This window comes from Anolis carolinensis, chromosome 3 (genome assembly GCF_035594765.1).
Source record: "Anolis carolinensis isolate JA03-04 chromosome 3, rAnoCar3.1.pri, whole genome shotgun sequence".
Taxonomy (NCBI): domain Eukaryota; kingdom Metazoa; phylum Chordata; class Lepidosauria; order Squamata; family Dactyloidae; genus Anolis; species Anolis carolinensis.
Window position 1 is genome coordinate 202,052,704 of NC_085843.1, and position 21,454 is coordinate 202,074,157.

The following is a 21,454-nucleotide window of genomic DNA, read 5'->3' on the forward strand; positions in this document are numbered from 1 at the left end:
GTTGCATGCTGCTGAAAGTAAGCCCATCTGATGAGGTCATTTATTTATATCCACACTGAAGAACTATAGCAGTTTAACACCAAATTGACTGTCATGGCTCAATTCTGGGATTTGTAGTTTTATGGGATATATACTATTCTTTGTCAAAGAGCCTTAGTGCTATTTATTTATTTATTAATTTACAGAACTTATATTTCGCCATTCTTACCCCGAAGGGGACTCAGGGCGGGTCACAATGTACACATACAAGGCAAACATTCAATGCCATATGAACATAGAGACAGAGACAGACACAGAGGCAATTTAACCTTCTCCAGCTTCCTGAGGGTATGCTCAATTCTGGCCACAGGGGGAGCAGCTGCTTCATCATCCACTGTGACTCCGACTTCCTCATTCCAAACGGCTGTTGGACGATTTTTATGGTGTCGTAAATTAGTTAAATTAGCCTCCCAACATATAAGTGGTACTTAAATTTCCTACTCGATAGATGCAACTATCTTTTGGGTTGCTTAGGTCAAAAATGAGCAGGGTTATTTTTTATTTTAATGGTCAGGTGCTCACTCCTTCACGGGCTGGCCTCGAACTCATGACCTCTTGGTCATAGTGATTTATTGCAGCTGGCTACTAACCAGCCTGCGCCACAGCCCGGCCCATGACAAAGTACAGGTCATGGAATTCCATAGGATGCAGTCAGGGCATTAATTCCACAGCTGAGATGCCCCTTTGTTTATGAAAGCTTACCAACTTCTTTCTCTAAGTTGCTACAATCTCCCTTTGCATTCAGTTTTATTTACTGGTTGTGTCATGCAGTCATATATATGCTTACTACCTCTATTCACCTCCAAAAGACTTAAGGCACACCCAGATAACTTCCCTCAATAAAAAGGGGGCTGTCTAGATGATGTCCATGAAAAATATGAATTAATTCTCCACAGACCAGGAAAACCCTGGTTTGTCACGAATTTAATTGTTAGTGGGTTTATTCAGCGCCTTCTTGGAAGGCATGGGATAAACCCACTACTTTCACTGTCTGGACTGCTCCTTCAAAAGTTCTGGACTTTTGAGGGGCAGTCCAGACCATAGTTCCTCATTTTCCAGGCTGAATCAGCCTGGAAACTTCAAGGGCACCAACCCCCTCCCCAACCCCCCTAGACACCTTAAAAATAAAAAGAAAGCTCACTGGGAGCCATTCGGCTTCTCTTCTTATCTGACGAAACATACCAATGACGCCTGAAATGAAGGACACTCATAATGATATCTAAGGGATTCTGGGGAAAATGTATTGAAAAATATAATTTCCACAAACTAGGGAAATGTTATTCAATGCTTACAGTTTCATATAATTCAACTCTTGCAATTTTCTTAGCGTCTTTTGTAAAAGTGTTACAAATCAAGTTAAGACAAAGGACTGGGTCAATAATCATGAATTCTGGGAATGGATGCGATGACAGTTTTGTTCTGTGACCTAGGAGTTTTTGTTTTAATTCAAAGCCTGAGTCCTTGTCCTTTCATTTTTAATGAAATCATTGTTTTTCTAGACCTTATTGGTTTGGAGATAACCTAATATGCTGCCAACATCAGACAGAAATTGGAAAGTGCATTAAGCAAGCTTCAAAGTGTTTTTCTTTCATTATTCTTAAGTAAATTCAATGAATGTTATGGGTAGCTTTTGCCTTTCAACTATTTTGCATGACCCTGATCTGTTGAATTGCTCGCTGATGCAACATGGACCATACTCCCTGAGGCTTATAATACTTTATCCCTAGAAACGATCAGATTCATCATTCTGTTAGAAAGAAAGCAACAAGACATTTTACAAACCTCTCTTTCTAACATCTTTTAAAAACATATAAGATACATGCGTCTCCTTCTTGAGTTCCTGTGAATGACAAAGTACTAAACATCCATCTGCTGGGAGTTCTCAGTCTCCCTTCTGGAAAAAAGCCATTTCATATGTGTCCAGCAGATAACTTTATGTTCCTGCTTAAACCTCATCATTCTCCTTCTAGAAAATGTCCTCAGATGGCTCATATGTGGATTATGTTTTTGTTTTCATTTCATTTTTCTTCCAAGAAGCTGATGATGGTGTCTACAAAGAGGTTCTACATAAAGAATGCTGCTCAGTCAGTAAGTGCTGATCTAGCTTTAAGAAGAGGAACTATGTAAATCTGGTATTGTATGTTTAAAACCCTCCTCCATCTTGGGATTGCCCAATAAAAATAAAGTCTTGCTGAGCACTGCAATATAGCCAACACTTAAAAGAAGACACCGTGACTCCCAAATTGGAGGAAATAAGCTACTGCCATCAGAAAGAGGTTAACAACTTATTTGTAGGAAAAATATCCTGAAGATCGTGAATATATTAAAAATAAGAATAATAACTGTTTGTGCCCAGATTAGATACAGACTTCTCCATCCCCTCCTCCTCACAGTAATTTTTAATCCTTGAAATGTGCTAAGACACCCCATAAAACAGTCAACTACAATAAAAAATTTCCATTCTCTATGAGAGTGAAAAAACAAGAGGGTTTCCTCTCCCCTCTCCATCAGCCGGAAAAACATAAAAAGTGTATTACACAAAAGTGTATTTTGGACGGTACGCAACACTTTCTGAAAAAATATTAAAACTTAAAATCTTTACTAAGCACAAAGCTGAACATAATCAGGTTTAAATCTGAGTAAATCCGGTGAGCATTCTGCTATAAATGTAGATAGTAGGCATGTGTGTTCAATTAAAAATGGTTCAAAAGTACTTAAAAACTTGGGGGCCCTGGTGCTTCATTTCTAAAGTGTTTCTAAAGTTTTGTTAGTGAAAATTTTGTTACTATAAAAAGACTAAGGAAATGTTGTTACTATTTTGTTACAGTAATTGCGCATGCGCATTAATGCAATAATTACTACTAATTACTACTATTGGGGAAACGTCAGGAGCTCCTATTTCCCTCATTTTAAAGCTATTGGGTTGAAACATGCTACAGCAGTAGAATACATTTAGAATACATTCAGAGCATTTCACTTATCCATGGATTTTTGGGGAATTTTCAAAGTTATTATTAAAAACATTTTTATAATAAAGAAAAATCTGTTCCTGGTTTGAAAGCATTATTTCCTGTTTCATTGTGTGGCCCTTACTTTGAAAGTAGTTGTTCTACTTCAGAAACTTTATTTTTGTGGCAGAAACCTAGTTATATTGGTGGAAACTCAACAAAGCAAAATGTGTCTTGTGCAAAGACAAAGTTTTTTCAGTGTAATAAACTTTTGATATGTTTTTATGACAGAACTAATTAGGAACTGCCATCTATAACCAAAGAACAGAAATCATAGTACAGACACCATCAAGTTTCATCTAGACTGACCCCCTTCTTCCAGCACCATCCAAAGCTTTATGGACATCCAATTAATATGCTTCCTCTATTGCCTCCCAAGGTGGTTATTATTTTTTTCCAGCTCAGCACAGATATTGGTTTACTTATTAGAGAGAGATGTGTCAGTCACATTCCTCCTCTTTGCAAATTCCGTGGCTGGTGTTAGGAAGGGACAGACCTCTCTCTTTGCTATCCTGATAGGGGCCTTCTGATGCTGATGCAGTCTGGGAAATGTAATTTACAGCAGGGCCTTTTGCATTCTCTGCCACTGGGGCCTCGCCTTTCTAAACTACATTTAAGAAGGCTGTGTGCTCTGGCTCCTGCCCATTATTAAGTTTAGTCCCGCTCCCAGCCTTTGCTTATGGTGGCAATAGGACCAAATTGAAAAGATTTATTTTTAAAGCACTTTGTGTTTTCTTGACTTTGCCAAAGTTGTGTAATGTTGCTTAGTGCTTATACTGAAAATTAAACTTACCTTGGGAGACATCTCTATGTTACAGAACTATAATGAAAATTATGGGTGCTTCAATTTCTAAATCCCCTCCCCCGCACCTTTCCTGCATGTGTCAGATATCGCATTGTATGCATGGATGTAACAATTTTCCTCCGAAATATGAATTACAAATGAAATTATGCACAAGCCTAGTAGATAGGACTTCTGTTATGTATCTGACCTCAGAGTTTTTCCTGCCTGAAACTTCTTTTATTAAAAAAATCATAAGAATATATGTCTGCCAGCAATTACTGTGGTTAATAAATCTATATTTTATAAACAATTGACAATTGGTAAGATTTGATTTGGTGTGTGTTTGTGGGGAGTTTTCTTTAGCTTTAAAAGCAAACACATATACACAAAATCCTTTTATCTATATATATAAAAATGTAATGTGTGTTTTTCCCATGGAGTAAACAACAAAACCACTGAACCAAATCACACCAAATTTGGCCATAGAAGACATAGTCATCCAATCTATGTCTTTCAATAAAAAACCTAGAAAAATAAAGTCCAAATTAGAGGACAAGGAAGAGCCATTGTCATGCCACCAGAAGGCTCTCACCTGCTGCCCTGTCCCTGTAAGTTTCTAAGGGGGCAGAGCTTAACCTTAGCTCCAGCTCCTGCCAGCTTTGAAATGGCAATTATTTTTATCAGTTAGGATTGATCAGTTAGTGTAGCACTGGAAGGAAGCACAGGAAGCTAGAAAGAGCACAGAAATTCATGTCATGTTGGATCTGTATTAACTGAAGTCATGTCTGAACTGTATTAATTCAAGTCACATCAGAATTGTATTCAAATTAGATTAAAAAGCCATATAAGACAGTGATACATAAAGTCATGTCAACATAGTATGAAAGTCAGTGCAAAGATACATAGAATCCAGTCATGTTGGGACTTTATACTGCGTGGCAATAACCATCCAGAACTGCATAGACTTCAAAGATTTCCTTTCCTCACAGAGACTTTATAGTGGCAACCAAGAGAAAAAGAAGTTCAATTTTGTCTATTAATAAAACATTTTGATTTGCCAAATAAGTCTCCGATATGTCCTTTGTGCTATGGGGTCTTCCAGTTCATTTAGTTAAGCACTGAGGCAGAGCAGCCGTTCTCCCCCTGGCTACCAGTCAGAAGGGTAGGCCCCACCCCCTTTAGGCCCCACCCCCACACTGCATATAAAATACAGATTACCTGATTTGAACTGGATTATATGGCAGTGTAGATTCAAGGCCCTTCCACACAGCTGTATAACCCAGAATGCCAAGGCAGATAATCCACAGTATCTGCTTTAAATTGGATTATCTTAAGTCCACACTGCCATATAACCCACTTCAGTGTAGATTTTATGCAGTTATGTAGAAGGGGCCTCATATAATGCAGTTTTAAGCAGATAATATAAGATTATAAATATATACAATTACTGTGGTATAATAAAAAAAACAATAAAGAACTCTAAAATAAGGACAGTAAATAAGGAAAAACACTCTGAAAACAGAGGAATTCCAGACATGAATCAATCAGGGGCAGCTAACACCTCCCAACAAAAGATTCCCCCAGGCAGGAAGCAGCCAGGTTTTGAAGCAGAAAGGCCATTAAATCCTAATCATTCTGGCTAATTGCAGCATTCATACTTGCCTCCAACAGACAAGATTTCTTTCTCCCACCCTGGACATTTTTTCACAGGGAGATAAACCTCACTTGCAAGCTTTAGGAAATAACATATACTAACTACCACCAATTCCTCAATACTTTATTTCCCATACCACCACACTTTGCCACAGCAATGTGTGGCCGGGCACAGCTAGTAACTATATAAAAAGGCACAATAGTCTCTGTGCTATTTTTTTGTATTTCTAACCCCCAACTGCCTATAATGTTCTCCTACTATTACTAAATCAATACCATCTTCTTTGGGGAGAAAATAACAGTTTAAGGAAAATACATTTTAATACAAACAAAAACCACCTGAAACACAAAAGCCTCCTGCCTTTTCTGTCAGCTCTTTCTCAGATGTACGCCATCTTTCCATGCTAATGCTCTTTAAAGTTAAACATATTCTCGCTTCTTATGGGGTGCTTGTTTTGAGCCAAGAAAAAAACAGCTCTGAAGGATTTTTTTTCTGACAGAGGAAAGCTTATTTCTTCAAAGGAAGAGAGGAAGCAACGACTACAAAAGCTGTTTTGCTTCAGCTGGTAAAACAAGATCTAAGGACATGGCAACAGAATGCCTTCAGCTCAGAGGCAGAGACTGCTTTCTTCACAATATTCTCTGGAGCTCATTAGTATATTGTTTTTTTACAATATGTTAGCTCCTTTTCCCCTGTCTTTTTGGAAGCCATTTCAGCTTTTTCGGCTTTAAAACTTCAAGGGGCACCATCTTGTTTGCAGTTTACCAACACATCGTCTGTAAAACTTGAGGTGAAGGAAAATGGCTTCTTATAAACAGACTTCAATGATGCATTCTACTTGTGTGATGGCAGGTCAGTGTCATTGCAGCCAACATTATTTGTTCAATTTGTTTTCAATAGAAAATGTTCACATCTGAATTTCCCAAATCTAAACATGACCTAGCATGCATTTAGGCCTCTTTCTCTTGTAGAGTTTGTGATGGGGGAGAACATGAAAAATGCATATATTTGAAGCAATGCTAAAAAAAATACACTATTCAATTGGGGGGGGGGAATCTTGAAAGAGTTAGTATATTTTAAGATGAGTCACAAAACCTACCCAATGATGTGAGCTATTATTTTGAAAAATACACATGGACTTCCATGAAGATTGGGAAAAATGTATTTTGCAATCCTATGTGGGTATTGGATGAAATGATCTGAACAGTGGACAAATGAGACCCCGAGTGACATGGAACTTTACAAACTTGTTGAATGGTGTCTGACCTGTGTGATGCTGCATTTGTCATATAAAAGCAGCTTTAAAATGGAGCTATCAGAACCATATCAGTTTAGAAAACAGAATCAAAGAATTGGAAGAGACCACGTGGGCCATGCAGTCCAATGTTTTGCCATGCAGGAAAAACATAATCAAACATCAACTTATGATAACTATATGTAAGTCAACCCCTGTTTATTTGGAGCTAACATAAGCATCTAGTATTTCTGATCCATTCTTTAGCCCAAACTGGACCTAGGGTTGATACCAGCCAAGATAGTGCTTCTTCCCACCTTAATGTCTACTGTTGGGTATTTTCCATGGTGAATCGTTTTGGACTAAAATAATACAGTCTTTGTTTGTAATAGATTTTTCAGTATATCTATATATTATACATTAAAAGGTCACTGATGTCTAATATTGGCTTCAATAGATATTATAATGTTATGTTAAAAATAAATGGAATCATTTAGACATTCTTAAAATTAAGTTGCCTGACATTGATTCAGAATGTCCAGTTCATTCGGTGTTCGCTGGACATAGTGATGGGAAGGATAATCACAGAAGTTTGTCCAGATACTCCCTTTAACTCTTTCTTCATGGTCATAACTGTTAGAAATTTCATATTCCATATTCAATAACAATATATGTGGCTAATCTACATGAGTACAGATCTTTCCTGCAGGACAGGGGGTTGGATAAGATGGCCCATGTGGTCTCTTCCAATTCTATTATTCTATGATTGTCAGGATGTGTCCGTACCAGCTTACATCGAGCTGTTTTGTCCATCCCATGCCATGTTGGGAGAGGGAGGATGCCTAGGCTCTCTGATAAGGGCCATCTGGACTGGGGAGGAAAACTGGGAACTGTAGAAGTGTTCTATGAGAATGGAATATAGCCGATGAAAATAGCTAGCGGGAGGAGGATGGGTTAGCTAGGTGATATACACTGCAATTGGCAGGAACTGGTTAGAGCTCTCTTTCTATAGCCATGGTAAGAAGGAAAGAAAGCTGTATCCAAGGATTTGCCTTTGTGAGCATGCTTTTATTTCAAGATCTTCCAGGGTCTGATAATGATTCTTGCAAAGTGAGACATTTCTTTTGGCACTAGACTTTAAGCTTTGAGACTCACATGCATATATGGGCAAACTGGATAGTCTAGTCTAACCTTTGCCCTGTTGTATCTGTTTTTTGTATGCAGGGAATTGCTTTTGCAAGGAAGAACATCCATATATTAGAGCTCCTCTGAAGCTTAATATGGAATTGTTAGAATCCCCTCATTTAATGTTACCCTTTTTTGTTTACTAGTCAACCTAAAGAACCAAAAGACCAGCCCTTCAGTTTACAAAATCTTCCCTGCTGCATACTTGCCACATGGAGGCAAGCCAAATTTTTTTATTTCTTTATTATTCAAACCACCCCACTCATTAAGAACAGCCACATTAGCTCTTTAAATCCATTGAAATATAATTCCATCAGCTCTAGCTGTCTAGGTTATCGGTGATGGGAGCTGTACTCCAAAATAACTGGAAAGTATCAAGTTAGAGAAGGCTGGTGAAGGATGAAGACATTCATGCTTTGCCTCACGATTTACCATATCTGATATCTAATATTCCCAGTAGCTATATTATCAGGGGGGCCCTGGTGGCACAGTGTGTTAAAGCGCTGAGCTGCTGAACTTGCGGACCAAAAGGTCCCAGGTTCAAATTTCGGGAGCAGATTGAGCGCCCGCTGTTAGCCCCAGCTCCTGCCAACCTAGCAGTTCGAAAACATGCAAATGTGAGTAGATCAATAGGTACCGCTCTGGCGGGAAGGTAACAGTGCCCCATGCAGTCATGCCGGCCACATGACCTTGGAGATGTCTATGGACAACGCCGGCTCTTCGGCTTAGAAATGGAGATGAGCACCAACCCCCAGAGTCGGTCACGACTGAACTTAACATCAGGGGAAACCTTTACCTTTATATTATCTGATTTAATTTCAAACATTATGGAAAATAAACTGACCAGTAGTCTTAAAATATTTATTAATTAAAAAAAAGTTAAAATATTTGTTTATACAAAGATGAGACTAATCTCATGCAAACTCTTCGCATACAATAAAAATAACTCAAATTTTAGTAGGATGGGTTTACAAAATAACTTCTTTATAGTAGCTTTTAATAGAGAAGTGCTGCTCTTTTCGGTGTGCTTGGACCATCATCCAGAATAATTTACTTACAAAGCATTTGTTAAAAAGATTTATACATTGTTCTACAGGAAACTATGCCAAGATTTTCACACTCTTCACTATGGTTAACAGTTAATACCCTATTACTACTACTACTCAGAAAACTAGACTTAGACCTATGAACATTGAGTAATGAGATCTTCAGTACCACTGAACCTTTTGAACTGTCAATGTACAAAGCTACCCAAACATTGTTGTGCAGGTCAATCCTAAGCATGTTCACTAAGAAGTAATTTTCCATGAGTTCAATGGATCCTTATTTCTGAGTAAGTGTGCATAGAAGGACTGCCGTATATATTTTTTTCTTTAAATGGTTAAAAAAAGTCTTGAGGTTATTATGGATGACATCTGTTTCTACTTAATTACAAATCACATTGGATTTCAAATTTGTATATATTACAAGGAATTTGCATAATTAAAACAATTAAGGAATTGACATATCATGGTAATTAAAAATGCATCAAACTCGAATGTTGTACAAAAGAGAGCTTCAATATGAAACATTAAGTCTCTGAGAATGAAATATCCTACAGGTTCCTGCAGTATAGCCTTGGACGTACTGTCACAGAATCTTCCTGTACAGTGGCGGTTCTTGGGGTTTTCTGGATTTTCCTGAAAGTGCTGGGATTTGAAACTCAAAAAGATGACATAAAATGCATGCCATTCCCTTCCTCCACTGTAGACGGCACAGTATTTGACTTTTCTTTGTATGGCAGATTTCCTTTTTATCTCATTTTCCGTAGCCTTATCCTATTCTCTTTGTCTCTTTTTTTAAGCATAAGTATGAACTGGTTGAAAAACTGCTCTTGGTCTTTCTTCTTCTGAACAAGTCGAAATCGTTGATCTGTACCATATTTCTCCGCAAACTCTTTAAACGTTGTCCTAGAAGCGAGGGAGAAAGACAGAAAGGAAATGATCAAAGAGAAGATGCATTATCACAAAACTCTCCAGTTATCAATATACTTTTATTTTTTTCAGTCCTTAGTTATCTGTGTTTCTGTTTTTCCTAAGATATGCTTCTGATGAAATACGCATATATTCTCACCAGAAATTTGGGAAACTGAAAGACTAAAATAAAGATTTCAAATGCTCATTGATCTCCTTTGCTTCTCGCCCCAATTCCCTCCCCCTCAAACATGGCCTATCATATCAATTTCAGGAACCTTCATGAATAATTTTATACCACGTAGAGAAATTAAATGGGATTTTCAAAAATTAAGACAATAATATTTCCTTAGCTTAATTTGGCAGAATGTGACCTAATTATTTCAGGAGTACAATCTTATGCATACATTTAGTAGGACTTACCTCTGGGTTAATAGGACTGATGTCTATGTTGGATTTATTTGCTTTAGTCAGGCTTAGCAAAGTGGCATGTCTTTTGACTCCTAATTGAAAGATGGGAAGCATGGGAATCTTTCCCATGGAGCTATAGAAAAGGCATTTCAGCAACTCCAGATATAGATATAGAGGGAAAGTGACTGAACGTTGATGTGTATAAAACCCATCATAGAATTAGGTTCACTCCAAAAATCAGGAAGGATTTGAAGGCTTGGCATGAATTTTATGCCTTCTTGATTGGAATGTCTTTTTGAGGAACAATTGCAGGTATATAGCAGGTATTTTCTGATGGGGTTTATTTGTGTGGGCATTGATAAGCCCAGGTTTGGCCCAGGGAGTGAGCTAAGGAAGGGTTTTTGATGGATTTAATGTCCGGATTTTCCCCCTATTGTGGTGGCCTTTCAGATATGAGCTGAGGAATTTACTAATTCCTCCATTTATTTTTTGTGTGTGATAACATGGCTGAACTTCATATCATCTCTCTATAATCTCCAGGTTCTTGCAGAAAATGCATTGGGTTAGGGCATTTGTCTTGCAGTGTCTCTGTTATTTTGTTTACTGTGCAATGTGTGGCTGGCATGGGGAACAGACTATCTGATGCTTTTCCCCACCAACAGATGGAAAACTGGAAGCAAATGCCTGTATATCTGTGAAGTCTTAGAGGGTTGAATTTGCTCAAACTATTGATCTATTGATAGTCTCTAGCACTAGGAATTCTTACAGGAAGGCTGTTATTGAGTCTGAACATTCCACTTGGCCATATTCTACAATAATGTGTTTCTTTGAGGGATACAAGATTAGGTTGTCTGCATTGACATTTGCCTCAAACGTTCAGGGTTATTAGGATATAATGATATCACTACCAATTTTAGAATATGTAAAGCACGGTCCTGTGAAAAGGGCAGAGTGGTAGAATGGTGGGAATCTTTATGCTCCTAGTTCCTTAGGGGTCTAGGGGGCATGTGGCCTTTCATTTGTCAATCTGGATATTAGGCTGTCCATTTTCATGCCACATGATTCACACATTCTTTAGGACTTGTGTGTGAGTAAATTAGTTGCATCAGCAAAAAGGAAATGTTTCAGGTAGAGCATTTGGAATTTAGTTTTGCCAAAAAGAGTATGCAATTGCTCTTGATACATTTTGACTGGAGCAACTTTTTTTCTTTAACCAGTTCTGGAACTGGTTGTGCAACAAATTTAGCAATTATATGCTGTAAAGTTTTTGAAACTAAAAATTGAAAGTTGAATTGGAATGTTATCACCTGCAAAAGGCTTACAGCCAGAAGTTCAAAAAATTGGCATCATTTGCGCTAGGGTGAAGATGTAGTTAGATTTTGTGTTAGTGTTTATAATCATGCCAACATCAGAACCTTAACTATAGTCTGCATAGTCTGGGAAGATTCAACATTTTACATGTTTATGGTTTGTCTTCATTTTCTATAATATGAATCTCCAATTATAATAAGGAAACTGTCTGGATTTATTTTATTTTTTTTACAGATGACAGACCCATAAATGAGAATTGTGTGTTTTACTATCAGCTTCTCAGCAGCATTCATAAAAAAGAAACAAATAGGAGAAGCAAAGAAGGAACAATTTAAGAACTTGCATTTGTAGCACTGAGCTAATGATACAACCTTTTTTGTATATAAAATGGGTTATGTCAAACAATCAGCAAAGAAAAGTCTGCCAATCTAGCATCATCATTACAACACAAAAATAATAGCACACTTATTGTACTTGAGCATATTATAAATGCTAATCATATCTGCAACTGGTTCCTTAACTGAAAAGTACAATAAAGTAGTGTGATGGATTTTAACTGCTAAGGCTATTTCATGCAATTAGACAACAGATATATATCAGCTCAGGACCTTTAGCATATGACTGCAAATTAGTGCTTGGTAAACATATTGGTTCTACTACATGGGGTACATGTGAAATATATATAAATGATAGTGGGAAAAATTAGATTATCATTCTGAATTACAGAAGTAAGATCTCAAAGGGCAGAATTGAGAGACAGAAGTGATTAGCAGTGAACTGATTTGACCTATATCTGGCCTAAACTGGGTGAAATGGAGGACTAGTTTCCTCATCTTTCAGATCAGGGGGCAACTCATTACAGTGCTTTCAAATGTTTACTGAATGAAAGCTGTCTAACTGCTTTGTAGGGAATAGAACCCTGGTAGATTTCTTGGGAGCTGCTTACAGAGAAAAATGCACAATAGAAAAATCTAGATATAAAAATACCACACAAAGCAATTTGATGGACAGGAACGGTTCTCCCAGCTACCCTAATTTTTCTTGAAGACAATATTTGTGTGGAAGCATTAAAAACTGTTTTTATCTGAAAGTAAACCACCTAAAGACTTTAAAACTTAATTATGTTGCAGATGTATACTAGGCTTTGGTACATGTGTCTTTGTTTGATGCATGTCAAGGCACAAGCTCCTCCTGTCTGAAAACTATTCATGATAGCAGGGCTTCCTCCAGTCTGCCCAAAGAACAAACTTCGATGAACTGCATGATATAATAGTCAGAGCGTTGGACTGGTCTTGGGAGACCTGGTTTCTGGGGCACACTAAGCCATGAAAGCCACCAGTTGATCTTAGGAAAAATATGATCTCTGTCAAAATTCATAGGATTGTTGAGAAATAGAGTGGAAAGAATGTCTCATGCTCTTTGAAGAAAAGGTAGGTTATTAATGCAACAAAGTATACATCTATTAATTTAACTACACATCTACATTTTACAGTCTGTATGTTTCAGTTGAGTTCTTTTTTAAAATATATTTTATTTATTTTAAAATAGTTCAACACATTTATTATACAGCAGACACAGAGTAAAAACCAGTTCTAATCAGCATATTCCTTCAGAAAGTTCTCAGATGGAATTTATGTCAGAAAGCAACTCCATACCTTGGTGATAATTTAGATTCCTCCAGTAGCTTTTTAAACTCCTCTTTGGCTAGTAGTAGCTTGTTTTTCTTTTCCTTGTATTCTTCTCTGATTCGTGTTTTGACAAATTGCTCAAATATCTTAAGTAGACAAGGGTGGAGAGAGAACATATCATGAAACATTATTAAATCAGTTACCAGTTAAATATACTCTGCTTGGTTAGTAATTTGTCATGTGTTTTTTCTAAAACATAAAAGAAAGCATGTCTCAGAAGCTCATTGAATTTTCCTTAAGCAATATATCCTCAGGAAGTGAGAGGTATGTGGCAATTCAAAGGGTAACTATTTGAGCAAGACGGGGAAATGTGGCCCTCTAAAATTGTTGGATTGCTTTAAATTGTAATGGTTCTTCTTGTTGCAATGGTTAGGACATAACGCAGCAGGGAAATGGCTGGGGCAATTGATTCCCCAGTCCATTACTCAATGATTACCTTCTCTGATGTCTTGTGTGCATGTAGAGCAGCACCATTATATCATGCAATGTATCTATGTATTTCCTTCTATCTTTTGGAACTGCAGTATCATTGCTAAAAGCCAAATCCAACGAGTAAGCAATCCTTACACATTCCATTATTTATTAAGAATCAGGGAAAGTACCAGTAGTTTGACTTGCCTCAATTATGGTGATCATATGCCATATTTCATAGAATCATAGAGTTGGAAAAGACCTCATAGGCCATCCAGTCCAACCCCCACCAAGAAGCAGGAAATCGCATTCAAAGCATCCCCGACAGATGGCCATCCAGCTTCTGCTTAAAAGCCTCCAAAGAAGGAGCCTCCACCACACGCCGGGGCAGAAAGTGCCACTGCCGAACAGCTCTCACAGTGAGGAAATTCTTCCTAATGTTCAGGTGGAATTTCCTTTCCTGTAGTTTGAAGCCATTGTTCTGCGTCCTAGTCTCCAGGGCAGCAGAAAACAAGCTTGCTCCCTCCTCCCTATGACTTCTCCTCACATATTTATACATGGCTATCATATCCCCTCACAGCCTTCTCTTCTGCAGGCTAAACATACCCAGCTCTTTCAGCCACTCCTAGTAGGGCTTGTTCTCCAGACCCTTGATCATTTTAGTCACCCTCCTCTGGACATCCTCCAGAGGATTTGTTACTTTAAAATAGAGGAGGGATGACTGTGACAGGTTCCAGGGCCAATTGCCTGCCATAGACCATAGCAATTGCTTAGATTTTTTTAAAAAAATATTTAAATAATTTATTTTGAGAACCAGTTTTATGTTGGGAATAAAATAATTGATAATGGCTGATATTCTACATCAGCGACTTAGTTAAGTATCCTCTTAACAAAGTAGTATATCCTAGCACTCCTTTCCCAAACCTGACTGACTTGGTAACTGCTGTTGAGAATTTAAGGTGGAATCAGGTGTCAAGCACCTGTGTTATTGCCCCTACCTTATTTTCCATCTTCATCACTATTTTTTTTCTCGTGTCAGGAGCAACTTGAGTCGCTTCTGGAGTGAGAGAATTGGCCGTCTGCAAGGACATTGCTCAGGGGACGCCCGGATGTTTTGATGTTTTTACCATCCTTGTGGGAGGCTTCTCTCATGTCCCCGCATGGAGCTGGAGCTGATAGAGGGAGCTCATCCGCACTCTCCCCGGGTGGGATTCGAACCTGGCAGCTTTCAGGTCAGCAACCCAACCTTCAAGTCACTTAGTTAACTATGCCATCTGGGGGCTTGATACTTCACCTTGTTGATGGGAAGCTTCCCACCGGTGTGGAAATCATCTATCGGACAGATGGCAAGCTATTTAACCTCAGCAGACTGAGAGCCAAAACCAGGGTCACTACAATATCTGTTATAGAACTCCAATATGCCGATGACAACGTAGTGTGTGCGCACTCAGAAGAAGACCTACAAGCCACTCTAAACACCTTCACAGAAGCATACGAGAAGCTCGGCCTCTCATTGAACATCGAGAAAACCAAAGTGCTCTTCCAACAGGCACCAGCTAATCCCTCTGCAATGCCAGGAATACAACTTAATGGTGTCACATTAGAAAACGTTGACCATTTCCGCTACCTTGGCAGCCACCTCTCCACAAAAGTCAACATTGACACTGAAATACAACACTGCCTGAGCTCTGCGAGTGCAGTATTTTTCAGAATGAAGCAGAGAGTGTTTGATGATCGGAACATCCGTAGAGATACCAAGGTGCTTGTTTACAAAGCCATTGACCTCCCAACCCTGCTCTATGCCTGCAAAACATGGACGGTCTACAGACATCACACTCAATTCCTGGAGCATTTCCATCAGCATTGCCTCAGAAAAATCCTGCAAATCTCTTGGGAAGACAAGCGGACAAATGTCAGCATGCTGGAAGAAGCAAAGACCACCAGCATTGAAGCAATGCTCCTACGCCATCGACTCCGCTGGACTAGCCACATTGTCCGAATGCCCGATCACCGTCTACCAAAGCAGCTACTCTACTCCGAACTCAAGAACAGGAAACGTAATGTTGGTGGGCAGGAAAAGAGATTTAAAGATGGGCTTAAAGCCAACATTAAAAACTGTGGAATAGACACTGACAACTGGGAAGCCCTGGCCCTTGAGCGCTCTAATTGGAGGTCAACTGTGACCAGCAGTGCTGCGGAGTTTGAAGAGGCACGAATGGAAGGCTTAAGGGAGAAACGTGCCGAGAGGAAGGCCCGCCAAGCCAACCCTGACCGGGACCGCCTTCCACCTGGAAACCGATGTCCTCACTGCGGGAGAACATGCAGATCAATAATAGGTCTCTTCAGCCACCTAGGAACACACCCCCAAGACACCAGAGATGGAAGACAATCCTCTTTGAGCTACGAGGGATCGCCTAAGTAAGTAAGCTGAGAATGTGAGGAGCCTGTTCTCCCCTTGATCAGAGCATGGCAGGCTGATGTTTCCACCCAACCCTTGTGAGCAATCTTCATTGTGACATTTAGAAAACACAATTCCTACACACACTGAAGATTGCTTGAGGTTGGCTGCACCCCAATCAATTGGATCAACAGATCCTCTTTAATCAGAGTCAAAGGACTCATCCAGACAGGTCCAAAAACTGGGACCTGTCTCAGTTTTTACCGGAGGCATCCAAATGACACCTCCTGTAAAAATGAATTAATTTGGAACAAACCAAGGTTTCCTTGGCTTGTTCTGAATTAATTTGATACCTCATTCAATTCGGGCCTTCCTGAAAAGCCCAGGTCTAATGGGGCATTGGGCTTGTGGGGACACAGCCATCTTGCTTCTTCAGACTTCCAAAAGCCCAGAGGAGTGGGATGGCCCCCTTCTCCTTTCAGTGCCCCATTTCCTCCCTCAAAACTCTGCAGAGAACTGTGGAGTCACTTTAGAATGATGCTGGAGGAGTCATTCCCCACCCCCCTGCTCCTCCAGTGTCCTTCTGAAGCAACTACACAGCTCTCTGGAAAGGCCCTCCATGCCTGGCAAATCTGTAGAGTAAGTTTTGGGGAGGGAATGGTGCACTGGGAGGGGAGGTGGGGGACCTCCCGCTCCTTTTGGACGTTTGAAGAAGTCTGGCATTTTGGAGGAGGGGATGGGGGTTGAATGGTTGCAGGATGCTTTTAAGCAGAGGCTGGATGGCCATCTGTCAGGGGGGCTTTGAATGCGATTTCCTGCTTCTTGGCAGGGGGTTGGACTGGATGGCCCATGAGGTCTCTTCCAACTCTACTATTCTATGATTCTATGATTCTATGCTGTCCCGTGTCAACCAAAGTTTGACTCGTGATGGTATGTAGCCACTCCGAGAGGGAAATCTGGAGTTGTGGGAGGATGTGGGGACTGCAATGTGAGCAAAAATGGATTAGTTTAACCAATTTTTGCTCACGTTTTGGTCATGTCTGGAAGTGTCCTAAGTCAGGATTGGGAGACCTTTATGATCCCCATGTATTTCATACACTGTTAAATGTATAGGGGTCAAAAATACAAACCAGTTATTAACATGTAGTTCTAGATTATGCTCTTGTAACTTTGATCATAAATTTGGCCAACATTTTAAATAATAAATAAGTTAAAACCTGTTGTAAACATAAATAACAAGTGAAGAAAATATTTAAAAATTAAGTAAATTGAATTGCGACTCCAGGAGGTTTCTAGGCAGAACCGGCCCAAGGTCATTCCAAGTAGTAGGCGAATCTACTACTTGGCACCCCCCCCCCATTTTGGTGCCCAACTCCCCCCCACACACACACACACACAAACCAGAGGTCGCCACGGCAGCGGCGACGGCAGCGACGGCGGCTGCTGCTGCGGCGGCTGCTGATGTGGCAACGGTGCCACTGTGCGATTGCCCATTTCGGCTGCGACTGCTCAATGCAGGTGCAGATCGGTTGGCGATCTGCGCCTGCGTTGAGCAGCCTCAGCCGAAATGGGCGCATGCACACAGCGCAGGTCGCCCAATTCGGCCGATCTGCGCCTGCGTACAGCACCATCGGCCATTTTGGGCGATGGTGCTGTGCAGTTTGGTGCGAGCAATCAAAGCCCCACGGCAACGGCAGCGGCGCAGTGGCGCTACGGGGGTGCTGTCGACGCCTCGACAGCGGCCCTATCAGCGTGCACCTGAAGCGGCTGCTTCAGCGGCCTCTACGTTCAACCGGCCCTGTTTCTAGGAGAGGTCAGTCAATGCTCTCCCTCTTTCATTCTCTCTTCTCTTTCTTTTTCTCTTAATCTCCCTCTCAGATGCACTTAATCTCTCTCTTTTGCAATCTAAGAGGTAAAGGACTGCTTAGACAATATTGGGTGGAGGGCACATTTGGCCCAAGGGCTGCTCTTTTGTGCACACTGCTTTCAAAAAATGGTCCCACTTGCAGACGCACACTACCTTTTCTCCTGCTGTGCAGAAAAGAACCCTTGTAATAGTTCTTCAATAATGTAACAGTAATGTAATATCCCATTGTCCAGTCTTACTAAGCAATGGGAAATAAAGTACCATATATATTCATGTATAAGTCAAGAGAAGGTTTTGAGGGCAAAATTATGGATTTTGATATGATCCATCAATAAGTCAAGGTCATTCTATGGAGCAGGGAAAGCACCAATGCCAACTGGGAGATGGAAGCCATCCCTGGCTGTGACTATCATTTTCCCACCCAAACATTTAAAAGGTCTAGAAGTGGTACCAGTGAGAATAGACAAGAGGGGGTCAATGTTTGTTTTAAATTCCTCCAGGAAGAACCAAGCTCTTGCCTTTTGCTACTCAGAATCGGGGAAAGGTTTTAAATGAGTTATTCACATATATTCTACCCAGGTTTTGAGGGTTCATTTTTTGACTAAAATTTCTAGGTGTATATATGAATAGATTGGTATGTAGCAGCCAACCTCCACGAAGTTTTTGTTTAAGAAATGAATGGAAAAGGAAACAAATATTTTGTTCCTGTAGTAGATGCACACCCTGGACCAGTGATTCTCAACCTGAGGTCCCCAGCTGTTTTTGGCCTACAACTCCTAGAGATCCTAGCCAGTTTACCAGCTGTTAGGATTTCTGGGAATTGAAATCACTGCTCTAAACCCTCTTGACTACACATCTACACTGTAGAAATAATGAAGTCTTGCACCTCTTTAATTCTCATTGCTCAGTGCTATGGAATCATAATGTTACAAGATTCTTAGTTTTCTTAGTGAAAAGAATGCTGGTGTTTCACCATACTATAAATTCCAGGATTCCATAGCACTAAGACATGGCAGTTAAAGTAGTGTCAAACTGCATTAATTCTACAGTGTAGATGCACTCCTGGGGGGGGGGGTGGAGAGACTGAAATAGATGCTGCCATTTGAATAATAGACTACTGGGCTCAATGAGTCATAATTCACCTTACATATGTGAAACAAATTTTCATATATCCATAAAGAGACTTCAGCAAATCTCTGGTAGGTATGTAAATGAAGCAGTTGTGTACTTCTTGATCATACCTAACCATAATTGAAATGACAGGTAATATCAGGCTACAAAACCAAATTGCTTTCACAAAGACAATTTTTGTTCTATGTGCCTTTGTACTCATTGTGTATTATCCCCAAGGCTCATTATATTATTCCTTTTATATCTGTAGAGTAATCTTTGTTAATCTGCTGTGACCTTTCCATTTTAATTGATGTATGAGATGAAGACAAAATGCCAGTAACACTAGAGAGAAAGTTCAATTCACAATCTAATTTGATCCACTTAGTTCCAGTATATCTTCCTTCTTGTGGAGATGCGGGAGAGGAATCAGCTGGATGGTTGTCCTAACTAATGTGACATATGTTTTTGGACAGGAAAGGAGTCTGATGTGTGTGCTTTACAGCAAATAACCTAAAGTTCTAGCTAATTAGAGGCTAAAAGTAGAGCAAGGATGCTATTGTGAAGTGTTCAAACCATGGGCTGAGACCATGATGATTCAGCAGCTTCCTGAATAATTGCATCACTACAATTTGCTTGACTCATATACTGGCATGACAAATTGAAAAACCCATTGGCCTGAAGACTAATTGCAAAAATCATCAAAGTGACTCAAAAGAGCATATTTTCAGGAACAACATTTATGAAGGAGAATAATAATTTGAAAGGAAGGTTAAATGGGAGAGCATGTGATTGTGAACAGGGGGTCCCTGATACAATCTAGATAGAACTTGGAAAAATAAAAGTATGAAATCCCAAATAGCTCAGGCTTATCAGTACAGATAGGAATGAGCTGGGTAGACCAGCTGTCTTAACTTGGTATAATGTAGCTTTCTGAGCACACAAGATACACATTTTATGAAGAAAGTTATACAGAAGGGAAATTACCTAAAGATGACTCACATTGGCCAATGAAGGAAAAATATACCATCACAATCAGAGCCGGTCCAAGGTAATTTTCAAGTGTAGGTGAACAGAAATTTTGGTCCCCCCCCCCAAAAAACCAATCACTGAAAAAATAAAAGTGTTGGATAAGTGAAAATGTTGGATAATAAGGAGGGATTAAGGAAAAGCCTAAATAAACAACACTCTGAAAATGGGAAATCCAGACAGGAAGCAGTCAGGGCCAACTAACACCCCCCCCCCCAACCAAAAATGCCCCCAGGGAGGAAGTCCCACTTGCCTTGCTTCCTAGACTTCCTACAAAGGAGGAGGAGGAGGAGGAGGCTGAGTTGGAAGACCCAGTAGTCAGAACCAGTACAACTATTTCTGACAATGTATGTCAGATTTTCTTAAACTGACATTTTCCAGAAGCGTGGACATTCATTACTGCCATCTCTGCCTTGCACATCCATTAGAAAGTGTAGATTCTATATATCTGCTAAACTAAATAGTTGCATACAGGTGTTAAAACTTTAATCCTTGGGAAAATTTACTTATAAATGAAGGTACTAGGACTTATTTAACAATTTCCCTCCTTTCTCATAAATGGAGCCAAAAGTGAAGGCCTCTTCACCCCCATAACTCACCGGCCTCATTTTTTCCTGGGAAACTTTGCCCCCAACCAGCCAGACTGCTGAAGCCCCAAGGAGGCAAGACTTCTTGGCTGGGTCTCTCCAAAAGCAGGGCTCCGATTTGCTCTGGGAGCTGCCAATCACCGGCCCGGAAAAGCAAGCTCCTGCAAAAGCTCCACTAGTGGCCGCGGCCGGGAATGCGGCATTGGGTTTTTTGCCATGTTTTCAAGCCCAGGCCCTACCCACTGCCAGCGCCATCTTGCTTTTGGGAGATTCTCTGCTCCCCAAAGCAACAACCTCGGCTCCTTCCTGCCACAGGAGACAGGAGTTGCCTCAATGGTGCCCCCAACAACATGGCGCCACAGGCAAATGCCTAGTTTGCCTGGTGGTAGAACCGCCTCTGATCACAATTCAGGGATATAGATTGATATGGTCCCAAAACACCAGACCCTAGACCAGTTGCTTTGCAAAATCATGGCTCCTAGTATATTCTCTAGCCAGTATGGTCAGTGAACATTGTAATATAAAAAAGTAGCTTTTCCAAGGTCTGCAATAAAACGGATGTGGCTCTGCAAGACAGGAACTTGATGCTCAGAAGCATACATTTATATTTTGTACCAGCAGACTAATGAGTTATGATGGGTTATTGTCCCTAACTAGATTTTGAAGTCCAGTGTAAAAGCATTGTAAAGACGTTGTGTTATCTCTTATTATCTATCTATCTAGGGACTGATGATGATCTTTGAATATTTTACAGAGATCTACATTTGATTCAGATGCCTCCTGCTC

General features: G+C 40.0%; 1 protein-coding gene across 1 annotated transcript in view; it reads right to left on the minus strand.

Moving 5' to 3' along the window:
* Positions 1-8,751: 8,751 nt before the first annotated feature.
* The window catches only part of tcerg1l (transcription elongation regulator 1 like), a 207,090-nt gene continuing 194,387 nt past the window's right edge, over positions 8,752-21,454 (minus strand). The window contains 2 exon segments of the mRNA XM_003218553.4: positions 8,752-9,853; positions 13,234-13,352. Of these exon segments, the coding sequence (XP_003218601.1) occupies positions 9,697-9,853; positions 13,234-13,352 (276 nt within the window). The 3' untranslated portion in view covers positions 8,752-9,696.